Source organism: Lagenorhynchus albirostris, chromosome 10 (genome assembly GCF_949774975.1).
Source record: "Lagenorhynchus albirostris chromosome 10, mLagAlb1.1, whole genome shotgun sequence".
NCBI classification, from domain to species: Eukaryota; Metazoa; Chordata; class Mammalia; order Artiodactyla; family Delphinidae; genus Lagenorhynchus; species Lagenorhynchus albirostris.
Genome location: NC_083104.1, coordinates 36,563,089 through 36,580,203, shown reverse-complemented (window position 1 = coordinate 36,580,203; position 17,115 = coordinate 36,563,089). Strand labels below are relative to the sequence as shown.

Genomic DNA, 17,115 nt, shown 5'->3' with positions numbered 1-17,115 from the left:
GCCGCGGGCCAGACCGGGTTAGAGGGCGGGCCGCGGGGGGAGCGCAGGGCCACGACAGGGAGGGCGGGAGGGACTCAGACCCGGGCCCAAGGCCACCGGTGCACTCACTTGCCCTCCTGGCAGTCATAGAGCACGATGGAGTCGTCGTCGCTGCTCGAGATGACCGTCTCGCCGTTGGGGCTGAAGTCGAAGCAGTTAATCTTGTCCGAGTTCTCGCGGAACACCTTGGCGACGCGGAAGCTCCGCAGCACGCTGTCGGTCAGCTTCATGGCGGCGGCTGCTGGTGGCGGCGGCGGCGGCGGCGCAGAGCCGGGGCGGAGCCCGGCGAACGGGCGGGCTGCCGAGGGGCCGACCCGGGCGGGGCGGGCGCCGCGCCGGCGGCGGGCTGGAGAGCGGCCGACAGTCGGGCCGCCTCCTCCGCTTCCTCCTCCTGCTTGTGCAACACTCTTCTGCCGGGACTATGGGGTCTCGCAGACCGGTCCTCCTCACGGTCGCCTCAGGGCCAATCGGCGCGGCACCAGCTCATTGTGTCCGCCATCTTGGGGCGACAGGCAGAAGTCGAGGGCGAGGAGCCTCACCGCGGCGCCAGCCGGGAAAGGGGGCGGGGCGGGAACGGCGAAGCGAGGCGGGGTGGCGGGGCGGTGACGTCAGCGCGGCCGGCGGGGAGTGGTGTGGCTGGGTGGCCAGAGGCGGCGATTCCCCGACCCGCTGGGGGGCGGGAGGGGCGGGGATTCCCACGTCCTTCCCCGCCTTGGGCCCCAAGGCCCTGGGTTCCCGAGAGCCACGGGTCTTTGTGCGGGGCCGCAACTCCCCCGAGAGACTCGGGTGCCCCCTGCAGGCTCCCCGGCCGCAGGCAGAGCGAGAGCAGGTACTGCGGGGGTGGGCTGCGCTCCAGGAGGCCTGTTCTGGGTATGAGTCATCGCCATCGGGCTTTGACCGCGTGTCCACCACATTGCCAGAAGACTTAAATTTATGTATTTTTTAAATTAAGATGTACTATACGGTAGACTGAATAAATTTTAAGTGGATGAATTTTTTTTCATTTGGGTGAATTTTTTTTTCATGTGGATGTACACTCTTGTGACCACCACCCGCAACTTTTCTTTAAGCCTTCTTTAAAAACTTTGTAATTGATATATAATATAAAGTGCATAAAATGAGCTAATTTTAAGTGTTCAGCTCCACACATTTTATGAACACTCATCTTTAAGTTTTAAAACATATTTACAGCTCAAAAAACTCATAGCATCAATTACAAGTAAATTTTTTTTTTTTTTTTTGCGGTGCGCGGGCCTCTCACTGTTGTGGCCTCTCCCGTTGCGGAGCACAGGCTCCGGACGTGCAGGCTCAGCGGCCATGGCTCACGGGCCTAGCCGCTCCACGGCATGTGGGATCTTCCCGGACTGGGGCACGAACCCGTGTCCCCTGAATCGGCAGGCGAATTCTCAACCACTGCGCCACCAGGGAAGCCCACAAGTAAATTTTTGAAAGGGAAAATTATCTCCTTATTCAACAAAGCACAGTTTTAAATTCTCCTGATATCCTCCTCCTTATTCATATATCAACATAAGCTGTAGATGCTGTCATTTTCCCCCCTGCTTTAGCATTGTATCTTACACATTTTTGCATGTTACTTAAACCAGATTGTTGTTGGTGTTCTCCATTGAGGTATGATTTATGTATAGTAAAAATCGGCCTTTTTCAGAGATAGTTTTATGAGTTTTAAAATCCCCATACAGTTGTGGAACCACCACATTCAAGATATAGAACAGTTGCATTATCCTCTTTGTAGTCATCGGGATTGTTGTGATGGTTCCCATAAGGAATTCTTTGCCTTAAAAGGAAGGAAAGTTGATCTCTAACAAAGGAAAACAATATCTGATCACAAAATAGGTACCATGCGCCTTGGCTTTAACTTCCTACGAGGGTTCATAGATCTCTAACTTGTGTGCAGCCCCTCAAACGTTTAATTGCCTGGGTCTCCAACAATGGAGACAGAGGCCTATTTATTTTGCTTCACTAAACTACAGTGGCTAAAGAGAAGGAAAGGGGAAGAGGAAAGACTGAAACATTTCAATCACTGATACTAGGAAGAAGTGATATCCAGAGATCAGATATAACCTGGACAATGATGAAAGCAAAACAGAAACCTTGGGCTACCCTGGTGGCGCAGTGGTTAAGAATCCTCCTGCCAATGCAGGGGACATGAGTTCGAGCCCTGGTCCGGGAAGATCCCCCATGCCTCGGAGCAACTAAGCCCACACACAACTACTGAAGCCCATGTGCCTAGAGCCTGTGCTCCGCAACAAGAGAAGCGACTGCAATGAGAAGCCTGCACACCACAACGAAGAGTAGCTCCCCATTCGCCGCAGCTAGAGAAAGCCCACGCGCAGCAACGAAGACCAAATGCAGCCAAAAATAAATAAATAAAATAAATTTATTAAAAACCAAAACAAAACAAAACAGAAACCTCAGGACGGTTGGGGGCTTTCTGGAAAGAACCAGGGGCTATGTCCCATCCCCAGGTAAAAGAAGAACCAGGATCCCTGCACACAAAGTGAACTTGTTCTCTGAGAGTAGAGGGCAAGATCCTGGCTAAGTCTGGGCTGCAATTGCCTCCTGACAAAGAGCAGAGCTTCTGGCTACAATTTGTTCTGGGGTCTGGAAAAAGCTTGTTTGAGTAGAACCCGAATGCATGGCAACTTTCCAAATTGCAAAGCAGTGGAAGAAAAGTCCTCTGTGCCCCCCAGAGCACAAACTTCCCTGCAATTCCTGCTTTTTTTATTTCACAGGCTAGAAAGGCTAATGTAGAGTCTGCTTTGAATGGTTCGACAGCAACAAAGACAGATCTGGTGCCATGTCTTAGAATGGTTGGGAAGATGAATGTACCCAGTGAGATACTATTTTTGGGGCCCTCTTAATCTATAAAAATAATCACAGAAACAGCCATAGTCTGCTGAATGTTGTAAGGCAAAAGAAATCTTTGCAATATATCTTTCAAGTTGTGTACTTCCTGTACCTTTCCCAGATTTCAGTGTTAGACTGAAGCTTCCTCCCAAGACTTGACTTCCTGAATTATTTTTGGAATGGAAAAAGTCATTTTTTCATATTTTAAGAGCACCCTGAAATGGCTCAGCCTTTTTCACATTCTCACTGTTTCACATTCCTAGCCTGGCTCCCTGCCTGTTACAGTGGGGCTCTCCTGGCTTCCAATCCAACAGTGCCTTACAGGCTGGACTTTAAAAAGTGACCCAGGGGGCTTCCCTGGTGGCGCAGTGGTTGAGAGTCTGCTTGCCGATGCAGGGGACGCGGGTTCATGCCCCGGTCCGGGAGGATCCCACATGCCGCGGAGCGGCTGGGCCCGTGAGCCATGGCTGCTGAGCCTGTGCGTCCGGAGCCTGTGCTCCACAACGGGAGAGGCCAAAACAGTGAGAGGCCCGCGTACCGAAAAAAAAAAAAAAAGTCCTTTAAAAAGTGACCCAGAAGGACTTCCCTGTTGGTCCAGCAGTTAAGAATCCACCTTCCAACGCAGGGGATGCGGGTTTGATCCCTGGTCAGTGAACTAAGATCCCACATGCTGCAAGGCTACTGAGCCTGCACGCTGTGGATTCTGCATGCCACAACTAGAGAGAAGCACGCATGCCACAACGAAAGATCCTACATGCTGCAACGAAGATCCTGCGTGCCACAACTAAGACCCGACGCAGCCAAATAAATAAATAAATAGTGACCCAGAAAGGCTGGCTCCAGTGGGGGGTGGACAGAGGGGACAACTGCAGTCAGAAGTGAATCATATTGCCTTAAAGAGCATCAGCCTTAATTTTTTATATTTCCTTTCCTTTTTTTAAAAATTTATTTATTTAATTTATTTATTTTTGGCTGCATTGTGTCTTTGTTGCTGCACGTGGGCAGCCATCAGGGGCTACTCTTCAGTGCGGTGCGCAGGCTTCTCATTGCGGTGGCATCTGTTGTTGTGGAGCATGGCCTCTAGGCGCACGGGCTTCAGTAGTTGTGGCTCGCAGGCCCTAGAGCACAGGCTCAGTAGTTGTGGTGCATGGGCTTAGTTGCTCCGCAGCATGTGGGATCTTCCCGGACCAGGGCTTGAACCCATGTCCCCTGCATTGGCAGGCAGATTCTTAACCACTGTGCCACCAGGGAAGTCCCTAGGCCATGAAAGTTTTTAAAGAGAAAAACGGGAAATAATCTCAGTCCATCATTAAGGTAGGGGGTCAGATTCTTTGTCACTTTCCGCTGTGTGCAGACTCCCCATGATCTTCCTTTAGATGCTATCTTTTTTTTTTTTTGGCCGTGCCATGTGGATGCGGGATCTTAGTTTCATGACTAGAAATCTTAAATCCCGGACCAGGGATCAAACCCGTGCTCCCTGCAGTGGAAGCGTGGAGTCTTAACCACTGGACTGCCAGTGAAGTCCCCTTTTAGATGCTATCTTGTTCATGTAGTTTGCTTGCAGGATTACTGAAGGGAAGGCTGGGGAAAAGATCTAGTCATCTGTTCATTATTCTTCATTTCTACTACTTTTTTTTTTTTAATTTTATTTATTTATTTATTTATTTATGTCTGTGTTAGGTCTTTTCTGTGCAAGGGCTTTCTCTAGTTGCGGCAAGCAGAGGCCATCTTCATCACGGTGCGCGGGCCTCTCACTATCGCAGCCTCTCTTGTTGGGAGCACAGGCTCCAGACGCGTAGGCTCAGTAGTTGTGGCTCACGGGCCTAGTTGCTCCACGGCACGTGGGATCTCCCCGGACCAGGTCTCGAACCCATGTCCCCTGCAGGGGCAGGCAGATTCTCAACCACTGCGCCACCAGGGAAGCCCCATTTCTACTTCTTTAACCTAAGAAAAGAGTCAATAGATTAGGCAAGGCATTGTGTGATCAAAAGACTTAAAAGGTATGTTTGGGCTGGAGGCTAGTTAAGCATGGGGGGCACCTGGTGTAAAGGTTAGTTAAAATATAGTTTTGCTAAAGTGACAAGACAAAAAGCCTCCTGCAAAGAGTTGCTTCCTGCACAGAGTTGCTTCCTGCAGACAGTTGCTTACAAAGCTAGATAGTAAATGTGCCGAGATAGAGAGGAGGAGGTGGGAATTGATTGGGTAAGTAGACATATCTGAACGTATGTGGAGACATGTGTGGACCAGCAAATAGATGAGGATATGCAAACATTTGTCCCATAATCATGACCTCTTGTCTGTCTGTAACTTAGGTCTCAGGATGTGGCTGTGTTTGAACTTGAGCTCAGAACACTGGGTTCTGTCTCAGTAAACTTTACTGTTCAGCAATAAATCAAAACCCCATTGCCTCCTCTTATCAGTCACCTAGTTACCTGGATTCCAGGAAAACCAATCCCAATGCTAGGAATTAGCTCTAGCACTTGGCATCAGTGGCAGATAATGATATATAAATAACTTCGTATTTTGTATAATTGTTCTCGTGTGCTGTCTACAAAATAAAATTGCTCTTGCTAAGATCAGTAAAGATCTTCTGGTTGTCCAATCCAGTGGTCACTTTTCAGTGCTTTCCTTCCTGACCCTATCTGTGTCATTAACAGTCTTGATCATTCTCTCCCTGAATCTTTTCTCCATGCTTCCCTTGACATCATTCCATTCTGACTTTCTTCCCACCTGTCTGGACACATTCCTACTCTCTTTCTGCCTGTCCTTTGGCCACTGTATGGCAGACACTACTGGTTGCCTAACCAACAGTTTTCTCCTCTTGTTCCTTTCTGATGAATCTTGATTTTGTCCAAGATATCCTCCCTTCTCTGAGTGGCAATGCTTTTCCCAAGAGTTAAGCCCAGACCTCTGAGATAAAACCTGATTAATCTAAACCACTGGTTCTCAAAGTGTGGTCCCAGGACCAGCAGCAGCAGTCTCACCTGAAGAGTTCCAATCATCAAAAATTCAAATTCTCAATATTCAATATCCTGTGATAAACCATAATGGAAAAGAATATTAAAAAGAAGTTTATACACACACACACACACACACACACACACACACACATCTGAATCACTTTGCTGTACAACAGAAATTAACATTGTAAATCAACTATAATTCAATAAAATTTTTTAAAAATTCAGATTCTCAGACCTCACACTAGACCTACTGACCCAGAAGCTCCGGGGATAGGGCCCAGCAATGTGTTATAACAAGCTCTCCAGGTGATGCTGATACAGGTTCAAATCTGAGAACTGCTGGTCCAAGTCAATCACAATGAGTGGTCTTGTTCCTCTTCCTAGTGATGGTATCAGGCATGCACATATGATGAACTTTTTGCTAATGAGACATGAGAGCAAGTCTGCTGGGGGAGGGGTCTTGGAAAGATTTCTTTGCTTCTAAAAGAGGTAAAAGGAAAAGATGCTTCCTCTTCATCTGAAAGACACTGTTGTGCTAGATGTGATGCCTGGGAGTGCTATAGCCAGGCTGGACCATGAAGAGAGCAGTCTAAAGGTAGCAGCAGGTTGAGAATAGCAGAGCAGAAAGATGGACAGGGAATGTTATGAGTTGAATTGTGTCCCCCCTAAAAGATATATTGAAGTCCTTACCCCCAGTACCCCAGAATGTGACCATATTTGAAAATAGGCTTGTTGCATATATAATCAGTTAAGGTCATACTGGAGTAGTGTGGTTCCTAAATCCAGTATGACTGGTGTCCTTGTAGGATGAAAGACACAAAGAAGATGGCCATGTAACAATGGAAGCAAAGATTGGAGCCTGTCCTACAGGTTTCAGAGGGAGCATGGCCCTGCTGACAACTTGATTTTGGACTACTAGCCTCCAGAACTGTGAGACAATAAAATTCCTTTTTTTTTTTTTTTTTTTTTTTTTTGCAGTATGCGGGCCTCTCACTGTTGTGGCCTCTCCCGTTGCGGAGCACGGGCTCCGGACGCGCAGGCTCAGCAGCCATGGCTCACTGGCCCAGCTGCTCCGCGGCATGTGGGATCTTCCCAGACCAGGGCACGAACCCGTGTCCCCTGCATCGGCGGGCAGACTCTCAACCACTGCGCCACCAGGGAAGCCCAATTCCATTGTTTTAAGCCACCCAGTTTGTGTGACTTTGTTATGACAGCCCTAGGACACTAACACAGGGTCCTTGTGATCTATACAGCTAACCATACAGCCATTCTACCTTGATATCACTTGTTATGTAAAATAACAATTTTTCCTTTTGTTTAAGCTAGTTGGATAGGGTTTTTGTTTTCTTTTTATTTCCAGCTTTATTGAGATAATTGACATAACATTGTGTCAAGTTTAAGGTGTACAACAGAATGATCTGATACACTTATACAAAAATGTGAACTGATTACCATAATAGAATAGAGATTGGCCCATTTGTTAAATTTCTACATTTCATGCTGCAGTTTAAAGTGACCTAAACAATATATCTTCTTTCCAAAACTGAGGACTCCTTACGAATTCCAATTCTTTGAGATAAATTTCTGAGTTAGAATGCCCAGTGGGGCTTCCTTGGAGGTTGAATAAATTTGTTTGGGAGGAAAAATTTTCCCTTCCTCCCTTCTAGGTTCATCGGCTGGTCTAATAATTACATTGACATAAGACAGAGTAAGTAAGTATCACATTCAATTACCTAAGTATGTACAGCAGCCCCACAAAGACAGACTCAAAGGCAGTCAGGTAATTAAGGCTTATATACCATCCTGAGCTAAGAAGGGGGAAGTGGTCTGGGGCTTCAAAGGGGAGGAAGACAATTCACAGGAAGATGAGAAGAGCAAATGTCTGGTAAACAAAGCTTGTCATGCCACACAGGTAAGTCTTTCTGATATAAAAAATTATCTCTCTCTTTCTGGTACAGGTTCCCTATCTAAATTCTCTTAGGCAGTTAAGGGAGAGGTAAAAAGCTTTTCTTGAGTCTGCTGGGTCTTAATTGCCTTCAACTCAGAACAATCCACATGTGAAAGTAGCACATTTTGGGGTGGTTTTCTGCTACCCCCTCAACTTTTTACACAAGCCCTCACAGTAACCAGAGTCAGATGACTCTTTTCTTTGGGAAGGCTGTGTGTGTGTGAGCTTAATTGCCGAAGTGGGAAAACAGAATGTTGGAACACAATACCAACCCTTGGTAATTTTGTATAGCATGTTTCAATTGCCAGTTCACATGTAATCACTCCTTACCTGACAAATTGCTTGACTTGCTAAATGAATGCTTCATTTCACTTACCACCAAGAGGAAATAAACGGTGGCCATGAGCAGAGGTAACATTTTACATCAAACGGAAATTACAAAAACCTCTTCTATGGAGTTATAGGCATCCTCAGCAAGGTTTTATTTATTGAAACATATTTCTATTTTTTTTGTTAGTTTCTTGGCTTTTTTGGTTTCTGTTTTTTTTCCTTCTGATGATGGAATTAATATATGCATAAAAGGATTAAAATTAAAAAAAAATTTTTTTAAAAATTAAAAAAATTAGGGCTTCCCTGGTGGTGCAGTGGTTGAGAGTCCGCCTGCCGGTGCAGGGGACGTGGGTTCGTGCCCTGGTCCGGGAGGATCCCACGTGCCGCGGAGCAGCTGGGCCCGTGAGCCGTGGCCTCTGGGCCTGTGCATCCAGAGCCTGTGCTCCGCGACAGGAGAGGCCGCGACAGTGAGAGGCCCGCGTACAGCAAAAAAAAAAAAAAATTAAAAATATTAATTTATTAATTAACTTATTTTTGGCTGTGTTAGGTCTTCATTGCTGTGCATGGACTTTCTCTAGTTGTGGCGAGTGCGGGGACTACTCTTCATTGTGGTGCGTGGGCTTCTCATTGTGGTGGCTTCTCTTGTTGTGGAGCATGGGCTCTGGGTGCGCGGGCTTCAGTAGTTGTGGCATGCGGGCTCAGCAGTTGTGGCTCAGGGGCTCTAGAACGCAGGCTCAGTAGTTGTGGCACACGGGCTTAGTTGCTCTGAGGCCTATGGGATTTTCCCAGACAAGGGCTCTCACCTGTGTCCACTGCATTGGCAGGTGCATTCTTAACCACTGCGCCACCAGGGAAGTCCCAAAAGAATTTTAAAAGATTAGAACATTTGATTTTTTTAATTAAAAAAATTATTTTTTTTTGCAAGGAACCCGTGGCTGATTTCATCTAATTCATGCAGCCTGTACCACTCCTGAATTACATACTGTGCTCACTTTCCCCAAGGAATCAGCCTGTGTAGGACTCAAAGTGTGTCCTTAAGATACTGAGTTAGCCAGCCAAGCCTAGGGTTTCGACGCCCCTTGATAAAGAGCTCTTCTGGGCCAAGCGACCAGGACATGCCTGTCATAGAAGGGGCCTCAAACTTTCTCATTACAGCCTCAGTCCTGCCTGGGAACTACAGTGCCACCTCTGCCTCTCCCAGGGTGTAGCACGGCTCTCCTAGTGTCTGGAATTTCTCAGAGAGGTCCTGAAACTCCAGGACCAGGAGGCCTGGTTGAAAGGACAGCATCTTTCCCTGGTAGCAGGACCAACTACATAATTTGCAGACCCAGTACAAAATAAAACAAATTCTTAAGAATTTACAAATTCCTCCTCAACAAATTGTTAAGAATTGCAAGACAGCAACAGCAGAATATTCAGCCAAGTGCAGGACCTTTCTGACCTTGGTTCTCTGTGTGACTGCGCAGTTCACACACCTGTGAAGCTGGCCCAGCCACAACTGTGAGCCTTTCTACGTGTACTTTATTTTATTTTTATTATTATTTTTATTTTTGGCCATACCACACAGCTTGTGGGAATCTCAGCTCCCCGACCAGAGATCAAACCCGGGTCCCCTTCAGTGGAAGCGTGGAGTCTTATCCACTGGACCGCCAGGGAAGTCCCTTTATGTGTGCTTTAAACACATCATTTATTTAATGTTCTTAACCCCATTTTAATGATGAAGACTGAGAGGTTAAGTAACTTTCCCAAGGTCATGCAGTTAGGAAGCGATTTGAGTCTGGATTCACACTCTGCTTCTAAACTGGAAAGCGCCAGCTCTGTTTCCAGGGCAAAGGGTAGACAATCTTCACATTTAACAAAGTCCATTGTTGGTAAACAATGCCTTCTTGTTCTGGTAGGACGGGATGGAATCTTCCCTGATAAGCCTGGACTGCCCACAGCCAGGAAGAACTGCCTAAAGCCACTGCCTCTAATACTATAAAACTGTTTCAAAAGGTTTAAAAACCCTTTCTGCCACTCTGACCTCCCTTGCTTTCGTAACCCTCATCAGTCACAGCTGAGCGGCTTCCTGGTGCTTGTTTGTATTCTCCTCCACCCCTCCTCCCAAGAAAAATAGCTCTAGGGTGTTTTAAAGCCTTTACTTAGGACAGCTTCACTCCACCCCGCCTCCAGACTGCCTGACCTTCTCCCTCCCGCTGAGCAACCCTCCACCGACATCTTCCTTCACTAGAGCTCTGGGTCCCCTGAGCACCCCACCTTGGGCCTGTCCTGGAAAAGCGTCCAGGCTTACAGAGACAAAGGTGGGGTGGGGGAGTGGGAGGTGAGAGAGGGGGCTCCTAAAAGCTCACTTCAGAGATGACTCTGGCAGCCCCCCAAGGGAATTCTTCCATGCCTCTGTGAGCCATCAAGGGCTGAATGGTAAGGAAGAGAGCACTGAGTCCCCAGGTCCAGGATGTCAAGGACAAGGGGAGGGAGGCCACGGAGACCAGGAGCACCCCGCCCCGGGAAGGCCACTGTCTCCAGTTTGGAGTTGATGACTGACATCCTGACTTATCTCAGGTTTTTCATTAAAAAAAAAAAAAAAAAATCAGGGACTTGCCTGGTGGTCCAGCGGTTAAGACGCCACACATCCACTGCAGGGTGCATGGGTTCGATCCCTGGATGGGGAATTAAGGTTCCCGCATGCCATAAATAAATTTAAAAAACATTTTTTAAAAATCACTTTGTAATTTTCACAGTGGATTTTAAGGTGGCAGAACTTTTTACAGGTTCTGTTATGAAGGCACTATAACAACTCACAATACTTTTCAGATTAAAGTAACCAAACTGAGTTCACCTTACTGAAGAAAAGTCTGAACACATTCATATTCACTATTTTTTTTTTTTTGTGCGGTACGCGGGCCTCTCACTGTTGTGGCCTCTCCCGTTGCGGAGCGCAGGCTCCAGACGCACAGGCTCAGCGGCCATGGCTCACGGGCCCAGCCGCTCCGCGGCATGTGGGATCCTCCCGGACCGGGGCACGAAGCCGCGTCCCCTGCATCTGCAGGCGGACTCTCAACAACGGTGCCACCAGGGAAGCCCCAATATTCACTATTTTTATTTTTGGTTTTATATCAATATTACATCCCCTGCTGGTCCTGAATTCTTACTATCATTTGTCTCTGTCCAGTCATAATTAAAATGCAGTAAAGGAGGGAGACCCTAGCCAGAAGACACGTGAACTGATGGAAGAAAAATCTGCCCCGCCACAGAAACCCAAGATGGATGCTGTTGCAGCAAAAATAGAAATGAAGTTTCCCTCTCCTAAGAACAAAGAAAATGAAGGGAACAGTGAACAGGCTAGAAAAGAAACATAACCTGGCCTGAAAGAGTTAATCACTCCTAGTTTTATTTTAACTGTTACTAATCTTGTAGTGTCTGTAACTAGATTTGTACTTCACAAAGCTAACCTATCACTCTTTAACATTGTGTGAATTACATCCTGCACTCCCTTGTAGCAAATCACCCCTTGTAGCTGTTTGCATTTCAGAAAGGAGGTCGAAGGTTGATAACCCAGAGACTAATGGACCAAATTACCGGGTTGCCTGACGCCAGCGGTGACTGTTTTGAAATAATGCAAGAAGAATGCAAGACCTTCACCATTTTGATCCTTCTCACTCACTTCGGACTGAGAACTTCCCGTATAAGAATCCCTGTAATTCCCTAGGGAAGGGAGGCACAGTTCTTGAGGCACTAGCCTACTGTGTCTTTCTTTTGCCTGGCAAAGAAAATAAAAAAGCCTATTTATCTTTTTAAATAAATTTATTGATTGATTTTTTAATTAATAAATTTATTTATTTATTTTTGGCTGCATTGGGTGTTCGTTGCTGCGCACGGGCTTTCCCTAGTTGCATCGAGCGGGGGCTACTCTTCATTGCGGAGCACGGGCTTCTCATTGTGGTGGCTTCTCTTGTTGCGGAGCACGGGCTCTAGGTGTGCGGGCTTCAGTAGTTGTGGCACGTGGGCTCAGTAGTTGTGGCTCGCGGGCTCTAGAGCACAGGCTTAGTAGTTGTGGCACACGGGCTTAGTTGCACTGTGGCACGTGGGAACTTCCCAGAAAAGGGCTTGAACCCGTTTTCCCTGCATCGATGGATTCTGAACCACTGCGCCACCAGGAAAGTCCCCTCTCTATTTCTTATCTTCCAAATCTCTGTCTCTATATTTTTATTCGGCATCAGTGCACAGGGAGCCAAGATTTTTGCAACAATGCAAAGAATTTCTTGTGGAAGCTGCTTTCTGCTTCGTGCTCCTGCTTCACGGTATTGATTAGTGCACAACACTCTCCTGAGTTTGTCAATACGCACAGCAAAATGTTCCTGACCTCTTCAATGTTGTTATATACCTGTCAACTGAAAAAAAATGCACAACCTAGAAGTCGAGAGTTGTTTTATTTGGTGGACATACTGAGAACTTAAACGTGGGAGACAGGCTCTCAGACAGCTCTCAAGGACCGTTCCTAAGAGGTAAGGGAGGAGCCAGGATTTATAGTTTTTGCAACAAAGACCAGGTAGTGGGAACATCAAAAGATTGCTGTTAATTAAAGAAAAACAGACATCTCAAGTTAAGGAATTTAGTGCTTTTCTATGTATGGGAAGATGCAAAGTCTGGCTCATTGAAATCATTCCTTTGATATGCACCTCAGCTATCTGGGGCCAGTATCCTATGTCTTCTCATCCTGAGTCTCCTCAGGTTGCACTATCGGGGGTCGCTGTAATGTGGTGGTTTGATGGCTGCAACATCCTGTTTACTGATATGGTAGTGGCATTCTTAGTTCACACTATTAGCCACCACCATGGTTTGAGGTTGGAGGACAACAGGACAAATTTCGATAGAGAAGTGGGTGCTTTCGGGGTATGACTGCTGGCTCTGCTGTGCTGATGACATGGACTAACACCTCAAACCTCCACAGGCATCTGAAACCTCAAATGGCAGCACATCATCTGTGATCATCTTCCTTAATGAGCAGGATTTATTTATGGCAAAGTTCCAGGTCAGAAAGCCCAAGATTTAGCACCATTCTCCTAAATTTGCACCCTTCACTAATCCTGGTGACCCCCTTGAGCTTGTGTGAGGGGTAGGGGGATATTTCAGACTTACAGGGACCTAGTACTTTATCCACGATGAATTCCTGAGATTCATCACTGTTAGTGGGGGTGGGTGCCATTATTGCCACCGTTGACTAACAAAAAATGCACAACCTAAAAGTTGAAATTGAGTGTTATGTTTTATTCGGTGGACAAAACTGAGGACTTAAGCCCAGGACACAGCATCTCAGATAAATCTGAGAGACTGCTCTGAAAAGGCAGGGGCGGAGCCAGGATGTTAGAGTTTTTGCAACAAAGACCAGGTAGTTGGAACATTAAAAGAGTGCTGTTAATTAAAGAAACCCAGATATCTCAAGTTAAGGAATTTAGCATTTTTCTATGTATGGGAAGATGCAAGGGTCTGGGGTCACTGAAATCATTCCTTTGATATGCACCTCAGCTACCTGGGGCCAGTATCCTGTGTCTTCTCATCCTGAATTTCCTCAAGGTGCACCATGGGGTGGGGGGTGGGGGGGCTGCAGTGTCTGATCATTTGATGGTGGGCATTATTTTTCTATCCTGAGTTCCCTCAGGGCTCACGGCTGGGGCACCTGTAATGTGATGGCTTGATGGCTGCAACATCCTTTGTTTACTAATATGACAGGCAATATTTTTCATTCACACCACCTTTTCCTGGTCATTGACTACCCAACATCACCCAGACATGACCTCCTCCTTTTTTCTAAAAGGGAACCTTTAAATTAAAGTTTACCCTGAATTAATCAATTCAGTAAACCATCCCCTAATAGGGTACAAGTAATGTACCCCAATCCATAGCCTTCTTTCCTTTGGCTTGCCTGAATAATGAGGAAGGCTTAAATTCTACCTAAATGGCCTTTTCAACAGTCTTTTTAGTCATAAAATAGTCATGCTACAAAAAGTAGCATGTACATAGCCTTAATAATATTAGAATTTATATTATTTTTAATGTCTGTTTAGAAGTACTATAACTTATTTGTATAAATTCTCTTATCAATGGATGTTCAGATTGCTTTATACTCATAAAATCTCTGGGCTGAATATCTCTTCATGTCCATTGAAGGGGATCAGAGTATGCCACCCCCAAATATGCCACTTTGGCATAAGAATTATTTTGAGTTGAAAGAATATGAGAAACAGCAGATGCAGGAAGGGCTCTGTGCCCTCCTCCTTTTTACCTAAAAGCAGGACAAATTTCCTGTGAGTGTTATGGAGCAATGGCTCCTGTGTCCATGGCACAGAAAGCCAAACTCTGACAGAGGATGTTTACAGCAAAGTAAGGGGTTATTGCAGGGCGCCAAGCAAGGGAGTGGGAAACAAGTCTCAGATCCAGTCCATCTTGGTCTCTGAGTTGGGGGTGTTTTTAAAGGGAAAGAACAAAGAAGCTGGGATTAATTATCATCTGGGATTAATTATCGTCTTGGGACATTTCTATGACATTTTGTAAGCATATTTTGGGAGACAAGATATCTCTGGGTTACAATTCTCTGGCCCGGTGGTTCATGGCTCAGGGGCCTATTAGCTCATCTTGCCCTGGAGAAACAACCTGAGTTTGTATGTTAATGATGATATTTACAACAGCAATTTTTGTACATCAACTATGTTATCTACATATCTACATCAACTATGTTATCTACAACAGTTTAGTCATCTGACTCTGGTTGATTAGCGTTCAGTTAGCAAAAGATTATGGTCAAAGGGGACAAAAGAGGGATAGAGGTCAGAAGGGACAAGAAAGGGAATAAAGTTTTGGATAGAGAGATTAATCATAAACTTGGTAAAGGGAACCCACTGTTGGGGGGCTCAGTTTCATGAGAAAGGCACCCTCCCCATACTAGGAGGTGGGGAGCTATCGCTGAGGTGAATATTCACAGACAAATATCACTTCAGCAATCCTTATCTTCCATTAGTTTCCCTCACATATTTACCTTCACGTAATTTACTGCCCTGAGAAGCTCAAACCCCTTTTGTCTCATCACATCTCCAAAAAATATCACTCTTTGTTAAAAATAGTACATAAGCTCTCAGGCCTAATGGCTTCTTTGGGGTTTTCATGTCATTTCTGTGAGGCCTCTCCTATCCATATGAAATAAACCTTTTTCTGTTGTTAATCTGTCATGTGTCAGTTTAATTTGTAGGGCCTCAGTCAATAAACCTAAGAGATTAGAGGAAAATGTTTTTTCCTCCTTTATACCATCTTTGTCCACATAACCAATTATTTCCTTGGACTGAAAATGTCTGTCACATTTGACATTGATACTTATTGCCAAGTGTACAAAGAGTGTAGACATATTCATGCCTACTATCAAAGTATGTTTAAGCATTCTAATGTGCCTAATTGTTTTCTTAGACCCAAATCCCACTGCCTCATGAAGTCTTCTACTCCCACGCACCAGCATCTCTTTCCCTTTTGTGCAATCCTTTCCACCTAGGGTCTGCAGCACTTTGTAGCTGAGCATTTCACTGTTTTCTTGAAAAAAAATTATTATTTTTTTTGGCCAAGGGACTTGGCTTGCAGGATCCCAGTTCCCCAACCACGGATCAAACCTGGGCCCTGGCAGTGAAAGCGCTCAGTACTAACCACTAGGCTGCCAGGGAATTCCCACCATTAATTCATCCAAAAAAAAAAAAAATTCCAGCTTGTATTTGTGCCTGGTCCTATGCAAGTCAGTGGAAATACAAATATTAATTAGACCAAATTACCACCTTCCAGGAGCTCACAGTCCAGTGGGCATCTAAACCTTGTTGTTAAATGCATATTGTGAGTAGCTGTGGGGTGGGATGTGGGATGGGATTTAAAAAATGGATATAATTATTCTCCTGTTAACAATCGGACAGAACAGCACCGGCACAGTAAATGGTGTCTGTTTATGAGTCCCTGGGACTAATAATGAGAGGTGCTCAAATTTACACTCCCCACCCTCCCAAGCGTGGGAATGTAATTACAAAAGCAGAGTAAGTTTCCCAACTAAAAGTACCACTGCTTACTCATCCCAGCAGCTAGAGCATTTGGCCCACCTAGAAGGCACTCAGGAAATATCTGTTGAATGTTGGAGAAATTAATAAATGCATGGATGGATGAAGACAGCTTACTATAAGCAAGGAAAAACTGCAATTTAAAGTATTTACAATCTCCCCATGCCTAAAGAGGGCAGATCCTCCTGAAGTTGCCTTTGTTTTGATGATGGGGTGGGGAAGCACTTGGGAGAAACTGATAGGGAATGAAAGGTCCTCTATTACAACAGGAAAGAAAAATCCGGGGAGACAGCTAGGAAGGGGGGAGGAGGAGTTCTTGACAACAGCAGAGCATGGTTTGGAGAGGAAAGGGGAGATGTGGCAGCTACTAAAAAGAGCAGGTGGGGAGAAATATGTTTTAAGACTTTTAGCAGATCTATTGTGTTATTTGTGATCTTCCCAAGAAGACATCAGTAAAAACAATGTACTCTTCTGTGTCTGGTCAGGACTCGTCTTTTTTTTTGCGGTACGCGGGCCTCTCACTGCTGTGGCCTCTCCCGCTGCGGAGCACAGGCTCCGGACGCGCAGGCTCAGCGGCCATGTCTCACGGGCCCAGCCGCTCCGCGGCATGTGGGATCTTCCCGGACCGGGGCACGAACCCGTGTCCCCTGCATCAGCAGACGGACTCCCAACCACTGGGTCACCAGGGAAGCCCAGGACTTGTCTTTTGAATGTGGGAAGGTATCAAGCCGGGCCCAGCGTGAGAGCAGGGACAGTGTGGGAGGCCTAGGGTCCTTTGTGTTTACATGCACCTTACGTGTTCGAGAATCACGGACTAGAACTCTCTTGCTGAGTCAGAGCTGTGATTTGGTCGCTCAAGACAGAAGGCGGGGAACACGAATGAATTGTA

At 46.0% G+C, this 17,115-nt stretch overlaps 1 protein-coding gene across 3 annotated transcripts in view; it reads right to left on the bottom strand.

Annotated features, from left to right (window-relative positions):
- WDR82 (WD repeat domain 82) overlaps nt 1-567 on the bottom strand; it is a 32,315-nt gene extending 31,748 nt beyond the window's left edge. For all 3 annotated transcript variants that reach the window (XM_060161678.1, XM_060161676.1, XM_060161677.1), the window contains exon 1: nt 109-567. In XM_060161678.1, coding sequence (XP_060017661.1) covers nt 109-269 — 161 coding nt within the window. In that variant the 5' untranslated portion in view covers nt 270-567. The remainder of the gene's footprint in view (nt 1-108) is intronic.
- Nucleotides 568-17,115: the final 16,548 nt, after the last annotated feature.